Genomic DNA, 21,978 nt, shown 5'->3' on the forward strand with positions numbered 1-21,978 from the left:
TGGAGACAATGCCGCACCGTCATGTAGCCTAGCATTCACAGAAAAAACTGGTTAGCATCTCGTCTTTTGTGCGTTTTTAATCCTGCTGCGTTTTAAGGAGAAAGGCCGTTAATGACATAGTGATAGTGATATAAATCATGTGGTGTGAATTCGTTCAAAGTCGGTAATTTGTTCAACACGTCTGGAGGGAGGAAGAACGGCTCGGTTTCTAAGAGCTGTTTACCACCGTTTATGAGCCACAACCAGCTGTGTTACGTTCACAGACTAATTATCTGGACTCGAACAAGTAGAAACCATGAATAAACTGGCAAAAACAATTTTGGAAAACAATTTCAGTTGCTCTGTTCAACACTCCCGTCCCTCACTTCCGGCGTTCATCATCGTGCCTCATTTAATGTCGTAGGTGCAAAGGGTCAATAGAAGCTTTTATTTCAGTTTTGACCTTAACCTTTAATTATGCTTTAATCAATAATTAGACAATGTGATAGCAAGATAAATGAAAGAATATTTAATATAAGGTTACGTTTGATTACTTAAAATTTAAATGTTTATCTAGGCTGCCCCTCCCTCTTTTCAGATTAAAATTCCAAATTGTTTATGTCTCATTTTCCTTTCATTGTTAAAAATCTGGCAGCCAAAGAAGAAAGTTACCTTCAGCCATTTTTATTCCAACTGTTTTTTTCTGCATTTTTCCGAATGTTTTCAGTCTTTTCGATGAGCAGAAGAAGAGCTCCTCCTGCCTGTTGTGTTTATGGGGCTCAAGTTGTGAATTTTACAGTGTAATGTTCAGGTCAACAGGTCAATGATACACCATCACCACTCCCAAACAGCTCGGTCAGTTTTTATAAAATCTGCATAAATTATTCAAACATTTTTCAGTTTTGTCCATTAACACAAAACAATCTGTTTATTTTATAAAATCTAGCCAATTTGTCATCATTCCTGGCTGCAAACAGATTGTTTATCTCACATAGAAACTGAAAATTATTTCAGTTTCTATTTGAGGAAAAATGTATCCTGTGCCAGAAAACCTAATATCTGCCAGAGATTAATATATTTTCCCACACTGCCATGAAAAGTGTTTCTGTTGGTATGACCCGATTATTAATTCATCAGTTGTGCAGTTTTTGTCTCCAACTATCTGTTGCATTTTTAGATTATTTTGTCATGTCTGCTTTGCCTCCTGCGTTTGTTTTGTTCTTGATTTGTTTTCAGTCTGGTAATCAGTCGTTCTTATTCACATACAGCACCGAGTTTTATTCATCAGCCTGATGAACTCAGGAGGTCATTCTGATTAATTTCTTCTGACTGAAAATTTGGATCCAGATTCATCTCTAACACACAAACACAGTTTCTAGCAGCTGTTTTTATTTTAAGTTTTTCACCTTTTTGGCATTATCTGATCATTTTTGCTCATTCTTCTTGTGTCAACTGAGTTTTGTTGTGCGTCCTTTTCTTATGTCGGTTGACAAACTGACTGATTCTCTCAGTGATGTTTTCCTGTTAAAACAGAGTTGTGGGATTCAGCTGGTTGGTTTGTTAGAATCCTCCTTCCTGCTTCTCATTTTCATCAAAACAGTGAAAACCTATTCTAAAAACCAACTTCTCACACTAAATACTAAAAGAACTACTAATTATAATGACTAAATAGCTAAAAAGAATAAAGCAATTCCTGAAAGGAGTCAGCGTCTAATTTCTGGGATTTATAAATTTTTATGTTTGAAAATCTTTTAAAGTTAGACTTTCTCTATATTTTAAACTCCAGTCCATGAGCCTGGTTACGGCTACATATATTGTGCAGAAACTATGCAGAGGAAACAAGTGAGAAGAGAAAAAAGAATCAGGCCTGAAAAACAGATATGAAAATCTAACAAAAATCTGAAAAATGAGCTGCAAGAGGTGCCATCTTTCAGGTAGATCACGTACTTTTTGCATAAATTGTAATCTTTTCAGTTTCTTTCCAGCTGCTTTGAGCATAATTACAAGGGCTTCTCTGAACCTTTTTTTTTTTTTTGTTTAATTCACTTTAAAAAAGAAAAAACAGCCACAGCAGCTAACCCGTCCTTCATGTTTTATTTTATCTTAACTACTTCGAAATGATGCCTCTGTCGTATGCAAAATGAACATCTATGGCTCGCACACTGAGTCATGAAACCCTGAAATGCTTCCGATGTGAATTTTCAAAGCCTTTTCTTGCACATCCCCCAAGTATGACATAAAAAAATAACACAGATCTCATTTTACATCGACTCTCCTCTTTTTCTTTTAGGAAAAATTATTACGTGCCCTATTATTATAACACAATATAAAGTGAGATCAATGTGAGAAATTACAGAATACCTGCAGCAATGGGTAGATGTGTAAAATCCGCCATGCAAAGCAGATTGTATGACATGAGGGTGAAGCACTGTGTTTAAATTGTAAGACTTGGCTAAGGTGCTAATTAGCACATCGTCTGTCATCCTGCTGATTACGGTCTCATGCGGCGCTGCAGCTCTCACACGGCGTGGACGCGCCGCAGCGGCTCGTCTTTTCACCGTTTCTACACGAGTAATTGGTCAACTCTCGTTTAAAGTAGAACTAAGTGTGCGGAGACATTAGTCATTCTGAGTGCTGCAAACTGCCGGGAGAAAAGCTGAATAAGGTCCTTGCAGTAAGAAGGCGGTGACCTTAAAGACTTTAGCATCTTGTGTAGCGTTGGCTTTTGGTGCGGTCCTTTTTCATTTGCTGATCATTTTTTCATCATTAGAGCAGAGTTAGCCGCAACAGAAGGCGATTTATCACCACTCCTCAGTAATTTACGTCTGTCTAAGGATGTCGAAGGATTCTTCAACCTGCATTTCTCACAATTTTTTCTCTTTTTTAAATAGAAAACCGTGTTTATATATAGATTTGAAGGGGCATTTTATAAAAATATATTTTTATGCATGTACAGTGCCTTACAAAATGTTCACACCCTTAAGACTTTTCAGATTGGTACAACCACAGAACAATAAACCAACACAGCACAGCATATACTCGTAAAGTGGACGGATAATCGTACTTTAAAAAAGTAAAACAATAATGTGCATTAGTGTTTAGCTCTCCTGAGTCAATATACTGTTTGCTTAACCATTTTCTTTAAAGTTTTTTAACCTTTATTCCACCAAGAAAATCCCGTTGAAATTAAAAATCTCTTTTCCAAGAGAATCCTGTCCAAGACTGTCTGTAGAACAATTTAAGCAAAAACTGAAAACATTACACTCTCCTTGATCTTTTTCCACAGTTAGTCAAAATACAGTCACAAACTTTGATGCATTCATATTATAAACAATATCTAGTCTGAAAAGTGTGACATACAATTTTGTATTCATCCACCAGCCACAGTTCACAATCCAGTTCCAGATCAAAATGTTGCCCCGTTGTTTTGCACATTAGGGAGATTTGTGGCAATTCAACTTTACTCACCTTAAGGTAGACTGGTGTGTTAAATGGCTGTAATGGTGTTTACATTTTCACTGCAAAAACATAAAATCTTACTAAGTTGTTTTGATCTAGTTTCTCCTTCATTCAGTAGAAACTAACTTATAACACGGGGAAGGGAACAATATAACCAGTACTTTTTTTGGTCTTTGTCATTTTTTCATTATAAATCTTCCATGCTTGGTCAGGTTGCATGATGAACATCTGATAAAATCAGTTTAACAGATTCTCATTTAGATTTAGGTATGGTCTTTAACTAGGCCATTCTAATACCTGAATATGCTTCAATTTAAAGCATTCAGAAGGCGCTTTAATTGATTTACATCGCTGCCTCAGGTTGTTTCTGGTGTCTAAAAAGTTTCCTTCATAAATTTCCCTCTGTTTAACTACAATTATAATTCTATAATCTTTAATTTTAGGAACACTTGAAACTATAAACTTGTTTAGTTTAATTAAACCTTCCCACAGGCTTTTATTTTCAAGGTTGCAGGGAAGCCTGTGGACTTTTAGTACTAAATACATTTTTTTCTTAATTTTCAGAATAATTATCCACCTGTTAATTTGCTCACTGCAAAAACACAAAATCTAACAAAATACTTTAGTCTAGTTTCTAGAGCAAATATCTTAGAACACTTAAAATGAGACAAAACTAATTTACAAGTAATGTTTGAACAAGATATAGGAACTTGTCCTAAGTCAATAATTCCTCAATGTTGTTGAATAAGTTTTAGTTATAAGTGAAATAATCTGCCATTGGAACAAGATAATTTTTCCTTATTACATCTTTCCCATATTATAACTTACAATGTTGGAAAAATGTCTTATTTTCACTTATAATTATTACTTTTTCATCAGTATTAAATAATTATTTACTTACAATCTCCCGTTTCTTGCTGAAACATTATTCCTAATCTGGTTTTGTCTTATTTAAAGTGTACTAAGTTATTTTCAGTAGAAACTAGACCAAAAGTAATTGGTTAGAGTTTGTGTTTTTGCAGTGCTGCCATGGTAACATTAGTTGTTTTTTTTTTATATTATACTTCCTGTTGGTCACTGAAACCGATGTATAGCAGTTTCTGTTTTTTTCCTGCTGTGATGGAAACGGAAGTTTAGTTCATCAAAAGATCAAATTGTTTCATAAAACATTAATTTTTCATGGGAAATTTATCTCCAAGCCAACACAGTTTACCTGTTGATCAGGCAGTTTGTTTGGTTGATTGTTCTGCATGGATGCACCTGCAGTAAACATGCATGCTTTTGTTCTGCTGGCGAAATATTGAACTACCTCACAACTGGGATTTCAACCCAAATCTGTTCTGTTGCGGCCAAACTGCTAATAAAAAATAAACACGTCTTCTTTAGATTTGATAGTCATACATTCTCACAAAGATGGATTTCCTGAGTTGAGTTGCCAGTTTTGTTTCGTTATAAACTTTAGTTTGAATTCTGTTTGAAGACGGTATGTTGGCTGACAGAGCTGGAAGCTAATCTCCCAGCTGGGCTGAGCAACATCCAGTCTGCAGTGACAGGTCTCACTTCTATTATTCACACCTTTAATCAGCTCCTCTCTTAGTCAGCAATAAATAATGTTTCTTTTGCTGTTGTGCTGCCGCAGCCACTAAAAGTATGTATGTGTATGTATATATTCTCTGTGTTATACCCACCTCTGACTCTCAGGGCTAACATGTCTTACTCAGCTTTATGAGCAGTGACAGAAAAAAGAGTCCTGCTCTCACTGGAGGCCCTCAAACTTACATCAAGTACCTAGTCATTCATCTTTTAAATTACCTCAGGAAGTCACTTTTTACACCAGTAGAGCATAAAAACCTGGTCTAGCTTTTAGTTTTATGTCCGTTAGTTGAAGATTATCAAGAACCAAAAGTGCCACAATGTGACAAATTAATAGTTTGTTTAATAAATATTAATATGTTTGGTAATTTGAATATCATTTAAATAAATATGTTAGATAATATATTCTTAAAGAACTAATTCTCTCAAATTTGCAGTAGTTACATTTTAATTTATTATCCATCATAAATCATGCATAATTGGATTAGTATTTATATTATTATTTCATATTTTCTTGCTGCAAGCTGATTGGTTATCCAGAAATACACATCATCTATAGACCAATCACCTTGTCTGTCGCAGATTTGGCCCCGCCCACTAAATTCTATAAATGCTAATACATGAAATAAAGCTGTGCTATGCTGCAAGACAGAACTCTGGAAGAGTTAGGTAATATCATCCCACTTGGGTATTTAAATATGCTTTTAGCAAATAATTAATTGATTCAAAAATATATACTCTTAATACTTGTTTCTAATTTTGAATTTTGGTGCTGCTAGACGTCAGATGAGAAAAATTAGTCTACTTTTAAAAGAAAGCAGAATAAGAGTTACTCATATTTTGCTTCAGATCTCTAAGGAAGATCCTGAATTAATCCTAGTGGATCAGATGTTACAAGTTGGACTTGTGTTTAAAAAAGAAAGACGTCAAAAAGCAATAGGTCAAAAATGTTTAGAGTTGTTGAGCCAAGCACATGGCCACTTAAAGGGCCAGTATTATGTGCCATTTTATGGCACAGTCAAGTAACTGTGTTAACTTCAGTTGTTATAAAAAAAAAAACAACACATATATCAAATATGACTTAAATTAAATTTGATTTTACAATTTTACTCCTTTAAATTGGTCCTCTGTCTCTTTAAGAAGCTCCTACTTTTCCCAATACTTCAATACTTGACCACAACAATGCTAGGCAGTTATTAGGCAAAGTAGCGAAACCTTAAGCTGCTGCTGCGCCAGTCATACAACAGGTTGTTGCTAGGTAACCAAAGAGTGAGTGAGTTGCTAGGCAACCAAAGAGTGAGTGCTTGCCTAACTGGCCTAACAAGTCTTTATTCCGCCTGCAGAGTGAAATTATTGAACATTATCGATCAGATGTATCATCTATTGGTATTGATCAAGAATCTGTCAGCATTTATATTTTTGAATTATTGGCAATTTTACATAAATACCCACTTTAAGCTTTTTTATTTGAAAAGAAAATTGGTATTTTTTTGTGATATATAACAAATACAGGTGTTAGAAATGGGTGTACAACAAAACCAACAATAGAGAGAAAAATAGGAAAAGAGTCCGGGGGGATACCTATTAATAGTCATCAGTAATGGTTATGGATGTAAATGTCATATTTGTTTTTAGAAATTTTACAATGAAGATAATGGTAATTATGCCAGCGAGTGACTATTTACTACAACAGTGCTCATTCTGCAGCTTTTGACCCCCCAAAAAAGAAAAAAAAAAACAAAACAGTAAAAAGTTTGGATTCCTCTAGTTGTGTCAGTGTGTTTCTTAAGCAGGATTTTCCAGTTTAATCTTCAGTGTTAAATCCATCCTCATCAGGCTTTACTGGGCCGGTAAAGCCTTCGGGTCGGCTCGGGTGTGTGACGCCCCGCGTTGACCAGCTGGGGCTCAAAGAATCAATCATGATGTTTCATTGACGATGTGTTTGTTAATGAGGGTAGGAAGAAGCTTTTCTGATGTAAGTTAAAGAATTGAGAAATAAATATTGAGGAAATTTTAGCTGATATTCTGTTCAGGCTGTTAAATACCGGCTAATCCAGCTAAACTTGAGCTCTGCTTTTTAAGAAACACTGTGATGGATTAAACTGCATTTTGTTTAATTCACCAAGAATTACAGAGGCATTTATTATCGGAATCCTTTGTTTTTGCTAGTCGAAACACAATCATAACGAGACGCCTAATTTCGGTTTTTTATTCCTTTATTATTTAAGGTTGCCAACTTGAATCTTAATCACTGCACATGGATTGCTTTTCATTAATCTTCGGCCTCCCACCATATGTTTGGCAGGCTGGTTGCTCGGATTATTCATCAGCCTCAGTGGATCGCACCAGTCAGTAAATCTGAGGTCTTCTTCTCCTGTTAATATTGTTCTGAATAATAAACTCTGATAGTTTTTGCTCTCTTGATCCCTGAGGCTGTTTGAGTTGTTGCTGAACAACACATTGCAGCAGAGCCTAATCACTGGGAAATGATGATGTGCTTTTGATTTGAGCATGTGTGTGCAGGTGATTGAAGAGACCCTCTTTCAAGTGTCTGTCAAGCCAGATTGAACATAAACACAGATTGTGTTGCAGAATGGTTTACTATTATTTGTATATATACCCTGACAAGTTAATATGATGCGGTTAAATGCGCTTGAAGCTTTTTGAAACTTGGTGCTAACTGAATGCCATAATTTTTCTTTGCAAAAAAAAAAAAAGTACGGGGATTTCAGCTCTCACTAACATGTAATTTGAGTTAAATTTTGAATATCATGTTGGTCATGTCTGTGATCAGATTTGGCTCAGATTGTAACTGCATGGTTGACATTTTCACCAATTTGACATATTTACACTTATAGGAATAATACTAACATAGATGGCTAGCCTGGGGTATAAACAAACTTTGTAGCTGTTCAGGGCACCATTTCTGTTAAAAACAGTTTGAGAAATGTGCTGGATGTGTCTCAGTGAACTTCATTGATAACCGTTCTTTGGATCGTTGGACAGAGACGTAGTTTGTATGATGAGCTCAGCAGACATGCACTTCCACCAGGCTTTTGCTAATTGCTGCTGCTGCAAGTCTGGTGGTCTGCAGAGAGTAACATAACATTTATAATTTGATATATAACTGGATATAAAAATTAGAAAAGTTGATTTTACATATTCCACCTTCAATTTTTACATAGTCCTTTATGGACTTTGTACAATCTGTTATTTATTTAATCTTTTTATTAGAGTATTTGCTGATGCTTTATTGAGTTTAACATGAGATGTTTACAAGGTGCTGAAGTAGGAGTTGTAGCTAATCATATGTAGGTTTGATAGCACAGCACTTAAAGGTGCAGTATATAACTTTTCTTTTAAAAAATGTTTTTTATTTATTTATTAAAACTGTCACCATGCAGAGAACAGGGGGGGATGAGCAGCGCTAAGATTGACAGTGCTAAGACCCGCCTCCTGGCTCTGATTGGTTGTTTCTAGTTAGAAGGCAGAGGAGCTAGATTTTTTTCACAGATTATCTGTCCCATAACAAACAGTATGTAAAAAATAATTTTTCTAAGAGTTACATACTGCAGCTTTAAGAGGGCAAAGCGTTTTCTTCCACATATTGGTTTCTAAAACCATCCATCCTTTATCTACACCTGCTCATCCTTGCAGGTTCGTGGGGCAGGGGCAGCATTGGGTGAGAGGCAAGGTGCTTTCTAAAACCACTCTTTCATGTTGCACACCATATAAGAGAAACGCTACAAACATGCAGCCTTCCTCACTGAGAAGCACCGACCGTAGCAGCATGAACCCTGGACACGTTTTTTTCCTCTAACGTTTTCTTTCTCATTGATGTAATGGATGTTTCCCTGTTTGGGTTTTTTCTCCTCATGGTTCCTCGGGGAACGTAGATGTTGTGCCTTTTAATGGCAGCACAACATCCAGAGGCGATGGATCACAGCAGCCTTGGAGCAGCTTTCCAAACGCGCATTATAAGATGCTGGGAGTATTGATTCCCTGTGACACGGATTATTACAAACACAGATTAATAGACAGTAGGTTTCCAGCTGCAGGCGGGGTAAAATGCTGGAAGAATGACATTTTGCAGCAGCAGTTTTGGATGCTTGAAACTGAATAATAGAGTTGTGACAGTGATATAAAGTACAGGAGGCTGTTACGGTTTCACGGCGTCCCTGAGGAGAAATCTTTGCTGTTTTCTTTTTCTTCTTTTAACATAAGGGTTATGTTGAATACCAAACCAACTTCTCCCAAATGTATTTTTAGACTTTCAGAAACGTGTCTTTGAGTTTGTAAAGTGTTATTTTTCCACTTACTCTGCTCAGTGGATTAAACGGATTAAAATTAGATAATTTGTTTTTATAGCTGTAAAAAGTTGTTACTGATACAGTTGCTGTCTTGTTAAACTAGGCTGCGCTCCCATGAGTCGGTGCCTGATAATAACGACGCAGGACCTGTGAGCGATCAGGTCAGGGATGGGAAATGTCTCTTGTGAAATATTAAAACGCTGCTTGTTTCAAACGAGCTCGCTCTTTCTTTTTTCCTCCCATCAGGACAGAGTTTGAACCTCAGAGGCCTGGAAACCCAAAAGGCTTCACATCGTTTAGCTTTGTTAATTTATTCAATGTTTGTGTGTCTGTGAAACGTGATTTAAATACTGTTTCAAATTCCTCTCACATTATGTTGCGTCAGCTTAAATGCATGAGAGTAGGTAATTGAAATTTGAACACTGGTTATTGTTGAGCCGCTGGGGAAATAATTATTGTGCAGAAGAGAAAATAGTTAAAGTCCTCAGGGCTTTTTACATAAGAAAAACCAAGTCAATTAAAAAACAACTTTCCAATTAAATCAATTTTAAACATTTTCTTTTTGTTCATTCTGAATAGGCTAAATTGAAATAAAATTTTATTCTGATTGCATTTAAAAATTGCAGTTACTCTAGAAAACTTATTTACATATAACTTGAAAGTTTGAAGGTGGATTTCTTCATTTTTGTCTATATTTAAATTAAATTAAATTCTGTTTTATTTATATGACACCAATTCACAACAGATGTCATCTTGAGGCTTTTTACACAAAATAATCCCAATCCACTCCTGGATATATTGAAATTGATCCTAGTGATCAATCAGTATAGTAAGCTGAGTTAATTATTCAAAGTTGATAAAAAGGTTTCTAAGGATTACATCGAGTCATTGTCTTGCAATTATTTCAAAGTTACTTTTTACTGGGTATTTTTAAAAGTATTCACAATTTTTCTTTTTTTTTAAAATCCCAAACATCGAATTATTTTACTGTAATGTTACGCATTAGACCAACACAAAGTAGAGCAGATTTTTGAAGAAGATAACAAATAAAAACCTTCTGAATAAATGCATCCACAGCATCATGCTGCCACCACCATGTGTCACATTGACGGTGTAATCATGTGGTAATTATGATTATGTGAAGCAGAAAACTCAAATTGAAGTCTTATCTGACTAGATTTTCTTCTTTCATGCATTTGTTGTACAAATGAGACTTCTTATGGTTTTATTTTGTCAATGGATTTCTTCTTGCTTCTTTCAGAAAGACCAGAAATGTTCAAAAGTATTTTCACTGATGTTCTTTAACAAAACACTAAGGCTTTCACACATCTGATGGATACACACTGAGATTAAAGTATTATGAAATTTCCACACATGGTGGCATTTTATAACACAATCAAGTAACAAGGTTACCCCTCAGTTGTTATAAAAATGCTGTATATATCAGATATGACTTAAAAGACATTTTACTTCCTGATTTAATGTCTTCAAATCTGTGTCTGTCTCTTTAAAAACGCCTGCTCTTTCTGAAACTCCTCCTTCAGGAAGTAATCACAATATTGCTCGTCTATTAACCCTTTAACAACGTGAGAAGTAGCTCCTATAATGATCTCAGCTGATTGTCCACCAGGTGTTTGCTAATTGCTGCTGGCTAGTCTGAAGGAGCTGAGCGGGTCGGGCTGCTCTGTGAGGTGGAAGCTCAGAAGCTTGTAAACTGCAGCTCAGAGGAGGAGCTGCGTCTCAAAGGCGGGGCTAGGTCCACTCAGGCATTTTGCACAGCTGAGTGGTTGCCATGGAGATTAAAAGATTGCTCAAGCATGCATGAAAGAGACAAAGCAACACAGCAGGCATGTTTTTGATGAGGGAACAACAATATCACATGATGTGAAACTCAAAACTAAATTTTACATGATGCTGTCCCTTTAAATTACTCACGCCTGCATTTCTAAGAGCAATTGCTTGTACTAGATTTTATTTAGGAGCATCAGAGGAAAGGGGGGTTAATACATATGCTTTACCTTCCAGTTACTAACAGAGACTAGCGGTTCATAAGATGAAAAAGTTGAAGCTGCAAGAATAAAAGGTTATGTACATTTAAAATAATGTTTAATCACAGCATTGCATTGCAGACTGCGTTCTGTTTTATCCATACATGACTAAAATCAAAGGATATGCAGAGGTCTCTTATATAGGCTGCTGTCTTCTTCCCGTCGGGTCCCATATGTGCCGTCTGGATCCCTCAGGTCAGCGGTAGCGTTGTGTTTCATTACTGCTCAGAGGCTCAGGGCTGTTTCCACAGACTGGCTCTTCTGCATATTCTCTTTAATAAGAAGTAAGACTTTTCCCTGGTGGTACTGCAGAAGCTCGTTTTCTTTTTTTCTCTTCTTCTGACATTTACGCAGATGTTTTTTTTTCCTTCTCTTTCTTTATGAATTTTATTTTTAGCGACAACAGTATTTACCTGATTTGTTGTCATGTTTTTATTGTCATCATCTTCTGGACTTCCTTAGACTACCAATAACTTTTTTATTGTTTTCTTTAGCAAGTGAACAAATAAAAACAGTCATCAGCAACACCTAAAAGAACATTTATATTTCTTTGTGGTGTTTTACTTTTTTTAAACACACACATTGATCAGAATAAACCTATAACAACACTACCAAATATTTTCTGTATTTATTTATCTAGTTGTTGAAGACCTCTCTACATCTCATACAAAACCTTCAATATCAATAAAATGTAGCACCGATATTAATACTAACATTTATACTTATTATAAATATTTTTTCAAATTAAACTCAACTTATCCCAAAGTGAAATTAAATGTCAAAACTCCTATAATTCAAATATCTTCAGATGTAAGCAGGAAGCATTTCCAGTCAGTCTTGCAGCAAATCTAAAGGAGCTTCTGACTGAAGACTTTTACTGCATAACAGTCCCATGATTGTTAAGATGTGTAAGCCCTGGTTATGCATCGATACAATTGTTTGAAAGTAAAAGAGCAAAATCCTCCAAGCTGCACAGCATTTAGAGCCAGAGGGAGAAATTGTCCAAAAAACCTAAAAGATCAAAAACAAATTGAACAAAAGTCGAGAAAAAGAACAAATCAGAAATAAGAGAACAGATTCATATGCTGCCAACATGAGCGGTGCAATTACAGAGAACCTGTAAGAAATAAAAAATAAATGTTTTTGTTTTTGGCTCAGCTTAGTTTTAAAATAATTTTTTTCTTGAACCCAAACTGAGACGTTTACATTTGACACGTCTTCACCAATCAGCCCGTAGATGAGGCGCTTATTTCCATAAAACCAATCAAAATGTTTTTCACACCGGGTTTAAGGAGTCGCTCACTTTTTCTGATTAGAGCTGAAAATACAACCATTTACCAAAAACAGCTTCATAACAGAGCATCTGTATCTTGAGTCTCTGCGTGTTATTCAAGTGTTTTGAAAGCCTCTTACTGTCTAATGAGGTCATGAACAAGAAGGGACCTGCAAAGGAGGAAACTTACTGGAAGATACAGAACATAATGGAGCAGAAAATCTGATCCATACCTGTTTGATTTGCAGGTTTTGTCTGTTGCTTGAATTATGCAGGAAGGACATTTGTCACATTTCAACAATGGAAAAGCTACAAATGAAACAATTAGCAAGGCCTGAATTTCTGTTGTTGTTTTATGGCTTTGAAAATGAGTTTTGTTTTTATGAAACAGGGAGGTTTTTAACATCTCAGAAAGAGGAGCAGAGTGATAATCTGATTTTCTAGAATTCTTCATTTTAAAGTATTTCTTTCTCTACAGAGACCGTTTTTAAAAAGCTTGGATTGGTCTAAAGCAAAACATTGCATTTAAATGTTTGAAATGTATCACACTAATCACCATGCTAGTATTTATTTCAGATTCAATGTGATATGAAAAATTGTAGTAGACAAATCAGGACTACAGTTGAGAACCGTCGGGTAGTTCTTCACTTCTGATCAGTTGTTTTTTTAACTGAGAAGTTGAGAAATGCACATTTTTGATGCATAGTCACCAAGATATTATTTCTGCACATTTTCAAGTTCAACCCCAGCAGAAGTATTAGACTCATTCTGCTTTGTGCAAATGTCAGTGCGCAGATCACTTAAATCTACATTTCATAGAGCTAATAGATACTAATCTATCAACAAAAAAAAAACACAAAATTGTACCATGTATTTTTAGTCTAGTTTCTATTGTAAATATTTTAATACACTTAATAAGACTAAATTAACTTCTAAGTACGTATTTACCAAGGTAACTGCAAGATATAGGAGGTTGCTTCAGTAAATAGTTCCTTAAGTGCATTTTTTTGGCAGATTATTTCACTTATTATTGTTTTAATTTAAATAATCTGCCAGAAACACTAGCTGTTTTTCATCTATATTAAGGATTTATTCACTTAAAAACAAGATCCTATATCTTGCTGGAAAGTCACTTGTAAATTAGTTTTGTCTTATTTCAAGTGTACTAAGATATTTGGACTAGAAACTAATACTTCTTGGTAAGATTTTGTTTTTGCAGTGGACAGCTTGTTGCAGACTGATCACAGATTTTAAAACTCTGTGTCATCATGGTGGGCGATTGTTCATGCCTGACCTTTTGTCACTTTGTCCATCCGCCAATTCGACACCTGAATAACTGTTTACTTCTTTTTAATATCAAATCAGTGCCGCTACGTCAAGCTCCCTACAGGTGACGATGCTCCTCCTTAATCTTTTGGACATGATCCCTAACTGGAGGTCAAAGGGCAGGAAAGTAGAAGATCCTTTAAATCAAGAGTGTTGCCCTTCCTGTCTGCTTTGTCTCCCTTCTGCCTCCTTTTTCCTGATTCTCAACAACAACTTTGGACATGGAAGAGCTGCTTGGAAATTTAACTGAGTTCAAAAATGCTTCATTTATCCCAAAGGGAAATTAAATACCCTTTCATGGAAAAAATGCCAGCCAGGTCATGATCAGGTTGAGGGGTTTGGTGTGTTGCTAAACAGGAAATGCATCAGGGCAGAGTCTGTGAACAATTTTCTTTCTACAAACCCAAAACAAAACCCACTTCAAAGTTCATCGGATGATGAAATAGTGTGTATTTGTGTCTCAAGTATTTGCTGCTTCTATGACTCAGAAATTCTCCTTCGCCTGCTGTTCAAACTGGTAAAACGCAGTGATAAAAAGCATGGATTTATAATTGCAGCTCTGATATATTTGGGTTACATCTTCATCATTTAATGCCCAGTACACAAGTAGGAAACTTTTTTGTTCAATAAAAAGTTAACAAACATTCATTTTTGATGTGCAGTGACCAGAAATGCATTAATCTTTTTCTGTGATAAAAGTTTAACAAAAGAAATCACAGCATGGCTTCTTATGAACTTATTTAATCCACAGCTTGACTTTGAGATATTCCCATTTGATTGCAAAATAGCTTCAAGCCTCATGCATCTACTCATCTGGCATGTCATGCAAAGAGAGAGCGAGCGTTAACTTTCAGCTTCAGAGGAGTCAAAAGAGTTTTACTGAATACAGCCGAAAGTGTTTGTTTTTTTTTTCACAAAGACTGTCTGGAAAAAAAAATCTCTGCAATCAGTGACTTTGCCCTTAATCGTCATTTCATAACCACATATGCCAACTGTTGGCCTCATGATGGAAAGCTAAATGTCTTCTAAAAGGGACATTGTGGAGAGCAATTGGAAAAAGAAAGTAAAACTTACAGTACTCTGCATTCAGCACTGTTTGGCCTCATTATAACCCTGAAATTCTCACTTTTCAGGTCCAACCAGGCAGAAGTCATTTGATTTGATTCATTGGTTTCTTCTCTGCAGCCCACTTACTGCAGCAGACACACTGTCAGGGTGTTTCTGTGTGAAACACAATGAGCTGCAGCTAATCATGGGCTCCTCTGAGGTCAGAAAATCCTCCCACAAAAACATTCACATCAGGAAAAATTAAACTTTGCACATTTTGACAAATTGGAGAAGACACGCATCTTAGTTTGAAAATATTTAATGACTGCAAGTATGAATTGATTTACTGGAATATTTGTTTTTAACCTCACTAAGACATGAAACGTTAAAGCTGGAGTCTGTAACTTTTATTTTAAAATACCTTTTTACATTTTGTATGAGACACATAATCTGTGAAAAAATTGAGCTGCCCTCCCGTGTCAACTAGAAACAACCAATCTTAGCGTGATCTTAGCGTTGTCAATCACAATCTGGGTGTGGCGCTGCTCATTCTCCCTCTCTTTCTCTAAAGGTGGGTTTTGTATGTCATGAGACGCATAAAAAATGTATCTAAAAAATTTACTCAAGAGTAGCACAACTACAACATATTTTTACTTAAGTAAAGTAGCCGTGCAAGAAATTACTCAAGTAAGAGTACAAAAATATTTGGTAAAGAGTTTACATTTTACATTAAAAAATTACTTAATCAATACAAAGTTAAGTGGACATTTTGGTATTTTAAGCATCAAAATTAAAATAATTAATATAAATAACATAAGTAACTAATAAATAACAAAGTCAGACAAAACCTCAAATCAATTAGTTTCATTATAAGACTTATTAAAATTAAACAGAAACTACAGGTGTGTGCCTGCGTCTGGTGAATTTCTGGTCAAAACATGTTTTTTCTTCATTCAGTGAAGTTACTCAAGTAAAAGTAAAAGGTGCAGCGTGATAAAAATACTCCCAAGTACATTTTTTCCAAAAATTTACAAAGTAAATGTAAGTGAGTAAATGTACCTAGTTACTACCCACAGCTGTATTTTTCTCTGATGCGCTGCAGCCAGCATAGCATAACGACGACACATAGCATGTTGTGAATGCTGTGGCTATTTAGCATGACGGCGGATAAACGGTCGTCTTGTAACAGTAAGTCGTTTCTCCACCGTTAGCGGCTAGTGCCTAGCCCCGCCTCCTGGCTCTGATTGGTTGTTTTTGGTTGGAAGTGATGCGTTTCTTCAGACATTAATAATCTCTCAGGAAGGAGGACATCGATCGTTATCTGTCTCATATTAAACTGTCTCAACACGGTGACAATTTTAACAAATATGTGAAATTATATATTCTATTAAATGCTGCAATTGTAAGAGGTGAGCTGTTCCTCCCTTCGTGTTTGTCTCGCTACGCTCTGCTTACCCTCCACGACCCACTCATTATTGAAGTGAAGTAGTCTCAGAGCAGCCGAGTGCGAGCCGGCCTGCCGCCCAATCTCCATATTAAGGACCAAAGGAAAGGTCAGCCTGGCCCCGTCTAAACAGTTATTGACAGGTCAGGAGTGATGCTGCGGGGCGAGAGGGGAGGAACGGTCAGTAACGCCAATAATTACCATACAGCTGTGAAACGGACACGCTGGAGCGTGAACGGACGGTGGGAAATGTTATGCAGAGAGCAGCTGAGGGCTTAACGCAGCGATAATGGAAAGAGCAACCACTGTGAAAAAACTTTATGTAAAATTTCATGGATTTTAGTGACATACTGTATGTGTTTATTATACAGAAAACTTTAGTTAAGTGAAGGAGTTTTACCTGCAGAATTTGGTGGAAAGAACGAGTGAGACAAAATGTGAGCTCAGCTTTATCTGCTCTGCAGAATATTAAACATCAGGAAAGAAAACAGTAATTATACACTTAAAAGTCAATCAGTTTCTGTCTTTTAGACAACTTCAAATCTGTGACATTATTCATAAAAATTATATTAATCTGTGAAAAATAGCAGCAAAAACACGAAATATTACTTAATATTTATTGGTGTAGTTTTTATGCAAATATTTAGTACATTTGAAATAAGACAAAACCAAATTACAAGTAACTTTTCAGCAGGATATAGGAGATGGATTTAAGTCATAATTTCCTTAATATTGATGAATAAATTCCAGTTTGACTGGCAGATTATTTCACTGATTACATGTAAAATGTCTTATTTTAACTGAAATAATCTTCCAGTGGAAATAGAAATGTTTAAAATCAATATAAAGGGGTTATTCACTTAAAATGAGCTCTTGCTGCGAAGCTATTTGTTATTTTTTGTTTGTCAAATTCTTGATTAATAAAATCCTCTAAGTTGTTTGTTTTATAATAATCCCACCATAAAGCAGCAAATATTAAATTAAATTATTAGAAGGTAGAAATAAATGGCTCATATTCACGCACAAGAGGACTACTCCTGTGTAAATATCATCAGATTTTTATGTAAAGAAGACGTCCAGATAAAATTTAAAACATTTTTTCTAAAACTTACATTTATGTCTCTACAGATCCGTCGGTGCATCACAGGCAGAAGACGGTGGTGACGGACATGTGCTACCCGACAGAGATATCCAGCCTGATGGACTTTGGCACTGCAGACTGCTCGCTAGGCAAAGGTACATTGTTGCTTCAAATTACAAGGCGTTGCCGTGGTGACAGCAGGAAGTGAGCACGGTGATTTATCCTGGCAGTTAAAAGGACGCCGAGCTGTCAGCTCGGCTCGGGGGGTGAAATCTGGAGCGAAAGGCCTTCGCAGGCGAGAACAATCAGATAACAACACTTGGTGTCTGGCCATGAGGGCCCTTAGCATTCACCGCAGGCCCGGATTTATCTGAGCCCAGCGCCTAATCTGCTCTGTCACCTATTTCGCAGTGTCATATTGATCACCAGACGTCCACAGACGGGAGTTTTGCTTTGCAGATTGCCGTGGAGTTTGCTGAAATGCATCGTTCTTGAGTTTTATCGTAATGGGCCGTCATAGCGTCGCAACAAGATCGCTTATCTTCCACAATTACCATGAGAAATGCCGTGTTTTATGAGGAGTGCAGCTCAAGATGATGATGGCCTCTTTTCATTTCATCTGCTGCAGTAATCGTCCCACCAATATGCAACCACTTCACAAAAGTATTGATCACAAATCACTACTTCTGTTTGTTATGTAATCTTTAGCTGTGTGTCCATTTCTTCTTCTCAACACAAAAACTCTCATTGTTAATTGAAGAGCTTAAAATGATGTTCCCTATAGAAAACAGACAAAGATAAGCCAAGTTAATACTAAAGCCATTTTGATGATTTTATTTATAGGGGAAAAAATAGCCTGAATCTTACATGACTCATTAAGTCATGAAAAAACTGCGATTAATCACTTTTATTATTTTCATCTTTACGATCCCCATGACTTTTGTGAAAACATTTTGTGGACTGATGAGACAGGAACGTTTTGGAAAGTTTGCATCTCCTTAAAACTAGAGAAACACTAACGTCATCATAAAATAAACCAAAACACCCCTGAAAGTCAATCTCTGAATAGCTGAAAATATAAAATAATCCAAACCTAGAATGGCCTAGTCAAACTCTGGGATCAAATCCTACTGAGATACTCTGGAAAAGTCTCCAATACACTGTTAATGATTGAAAACCTCCCAGTTTGAATGAATTAAAGCGATGAAAAATTAATTAATGTGTCCACAGCAATACAAAACACTCCTTATCATTCATGACAAACACTGGATGGATGTTATTGGAGCTTATTGGCCTCACACAGAGCGAGCTTGGCTTGGAAAGCTTTAAATGACGTCATTATTTGACATCTGAGTTTTGTGTTTACTCAGGTTATCTTAATACGATATAAATATTTGTTTAATGACAAGTGGAACGAGAAGTGGCTTCGTTGTCCATCATATTTTAAGAGACAAGTACTTCTTGCAAACCAGATTTATCCACTAAAAGAAACTCTAAAATTTACTTTAACCTCATTTTGTGATATCACAGGTCACACAGTGAACCTCAAACTTTTAGAACCTAATGTTCCTGCACAGATTTTTACTTCAATTTTCAACTAAACTGAACCCTTATGCAACTTTTTGAGGTCTTTATTCCGAACTGAGCTCATTTCTGTGCCACAGGACAGAAAGACAAACATCTTCTTAGTTCCATACTGCAAAAATACAAAATATTACCAAGTATTTATGCTCTGGTTTCTAGTGCAAATATCTGAGTACACAGGAAGTAAGACAAACCTAACTTATTAGTAACTTTCAGCAAGATGTAGGAGCTAGTTTTAAGTCAATAATTCCTCAATTTTTATAAAAATGTTCTAGTTTCATGGGCAGATTATTTAACTTTTAACACTGGAAAATGAGTGAAATAATCTGCCAATGGGACGAGTACTTTTTTCATCAATATTAAGGAATTATTTACTTAAAACAAGCTCCTATGTCTTGCTGAAAAGTTACTTGTGAGTTAGTTCTGTCTTATTCCAAAACTAGACAAAAAATACTTGGTAATATTTTGTGTTTTTGCAAAGCAGTGATAGATGTGACCCTAAAAACTAATTCTCCCTCCTTTTTCACCCGATTCCCCGTCTCTAACCCTGCTTGTATTTTAATGCCGCCCTCTATCAACACGCTGCAGCAGTGTTAATACAGAGCTGCAGGTCAGCCGTGTGCCGATGATAGAAAGGAGCGCAGAACAGGAGGGGAAGGAGCAGCGCAGAAGATGATCATTTTTTCAGGCTTTAAATATGAGCAAAGCAAATGAATGACACAGAGACACAGGGAGCTGAGCAGAAACGTAAGGACACTGAGGAGTAGAAAATTTCAACCTGAGGAGGTGTCAGGATAAAAGCAGGACTGTGGAAAGGATTCAGCGTAGCTTGGAGGTCAGCTGCAGCTTGACGTTAAACATTCAAACAGCAACATTGGTCAAAATGCCTCATTATGTGAAATATTGCATCCAAAGAGTGTCATTACACTGTTCTTAGAAACAGAGAGCAAAACATTTTGTATAGATAATTTGTGTTAGTTTTATGTGTTATGTTCTGTATTTCATATTTTATTTGCAAGGGTTGTGAAGTTTTCTTTAATCATACAACATAATAAGATGATTAAAAAAAACAATGATCAGTTTTATTGGTAAGAATTTAAAAAGTGACATTGATTTTAGATTGCAAGAAGTGGAGCCAAAACGTTTTAATAGGTATATCACTCTTAAATAAAATTATACAAATACTCCAAAATATCCAAAGTAGGGTGGGACAATAAATCAATAATGATAAATATTGTAATAGACATATGTGTCTGAAAGAATATTCAAAGATTTCTGAATGCTGTGTGATCCAGAACCCCACAGCATTCTGGGAAATGGAGGCACAGGAAAGGCTTTAGCCGCCCAACCTCTCACTGCTAGCTAAGCAGCGTTGGTGGAATCAACTAACTCCCTCACTCGTTGGTTAACTAGCAACTCTCTCACTCTTCGGTTACCTAGCAACAACCTATCGAGTAACTGGTGCAGCAGCAGCAGCTTAAAATTTTTCCTCTGTGCCTTACAACTGCTTAAAAATAAAAATCGACAGAGTGAAAACTGTGGCAGTATTTCAGATATTTAAAACGAAAACTAACGAATAATAACTGTCAATATTGACTGATATGAAACGCTTATATCATGATACTTTTTCAACCTCAACTTCTATTTTTTTAGGAGGAATAAATTATAATCTAAATTTTGCCATATAAAACAGTTTATATGTGCAGTGTTGAAAAATGTTGTGTTTTTATTTGTGGAGTCATAAGGAATAATTTGAGCAGGAACTGTAGCAATGTCCACATTTAACACAGTTTAGCCAGAGGCTTTATGTTGCCTTTGTAGAATAAAAACTTGGTTGATAGAGAAGAGATGAGGTAATAAATGTACTCTTCCTCCCACTGATTTACTAGCTAACTAAATCGACATTCCTGGAGCTCGATTATATTTATGTTGTTGTTTTAAGTGTTGTGTTTTACTTTAAAACCTTTTTACTTTTACTTTTTCTCTATTTTTTATCCCAAAATACGTTTTTAAATTGAACTGAATTAAAGCTTATGAAGAAAACATGAACTTTATTCATTGTGGCAGTTTTACACAACTAAATTATAATTGACTTAAATAAAAGCAGAGAGACTTGTCAAAGTAGAAGTTGACTCATTGTTCATTTTTCACAGAGACTAAAAGTTGATGTATATTCGGTCTAAACCAAACATGAGAAAGACATTACAATGTTAGAGAAGTTCTTTATTAATTTTCTTGTTCCAGATGGTATTCATGAATCGTTTTCCTCGATGAACCGTGAGAGATCATAGTGAATGTTTCGTCACTTATGTACAACAACAAAACAATAAACATTTGTTCTGATCAGGTGAAAAAAGTTGGACTTCATTCAAGTCATTAAATTGTAAATATTTTGCACTGAATATGATAAGTTCAGTGTAGACGAACATGAAGTAACGCATCAGCAAGAGAGTTTCTGTTGCAACACTTTGTCTGGCAGTGATCCTGGAGCAGTCAGAGTGATTGGCAGATGCATTGCCTCATGCGACAACTATTTGGTTAGATCACATCTGATCTTGGAGTGAAGCTAAAAAGCTAAATCTCAACCATTGACATGTAGCAGCAGAAGTGATACTACTGCTGCAAACACCTGACAAGTCCACAAATATAAAGGATTTAACCAAAACTACTCGATGCACACCATTCTACCCCGTTAGTATTCCAGCTGCGTCGCTCAAGTGCTTATAAACCCGAAACTCTGTTATGAGTTCTTATCCAGCTGGACCCTGCAGGCTGAATTAATTTTGCTTAAAACCACCTGCCTTTCCCTGCCCGCGGCAGAAAGAGGTGAAACG

General features: G+C 36.0%; 1 protein-coding gene across 4 annotated transcripts in view; it reads left to right on the forward strand.

The window, feature by feature from the left end:
* Window positions 1–21,978, forward strand: part of LOC114135075 (kazrin-like) — a 173,292-nt gene that overhangs the window by 108,514 nt on the left and 42,800 nt on the right. For all 4 annotated transcript variants that reach the window (XM_028002009.1, XM_028002012.1, XM_028002014.1 and 1 more), the window contains one exon: window positions 17,608–17,715. In XM_028002009.1, coding sequence (XP_027857810.1) covers window positions 17,608–17,715 — 108 coding nt within the window. The remainder of the gene's footprint in view (window positions 1–17,607; window positions 17,716–21,978) is intronic.

The sequence above is a fragment of the Xiphophorus couchianus genome, chromosome 20 (genome assembly GCF_001444195.1).
Source record: "Xiphophorus couchianus chromosome 20, X_couchianus-1.0, whole genome shotgun sequence".
Taxonomy (NCBI): domain Eukaryota; kingdom Metazoa; phylum Chordata; class Actinopteri; order Cyprinodontiformes; family Poeciliidae; genus Xiphophorus; species Xiphophorus couchianus.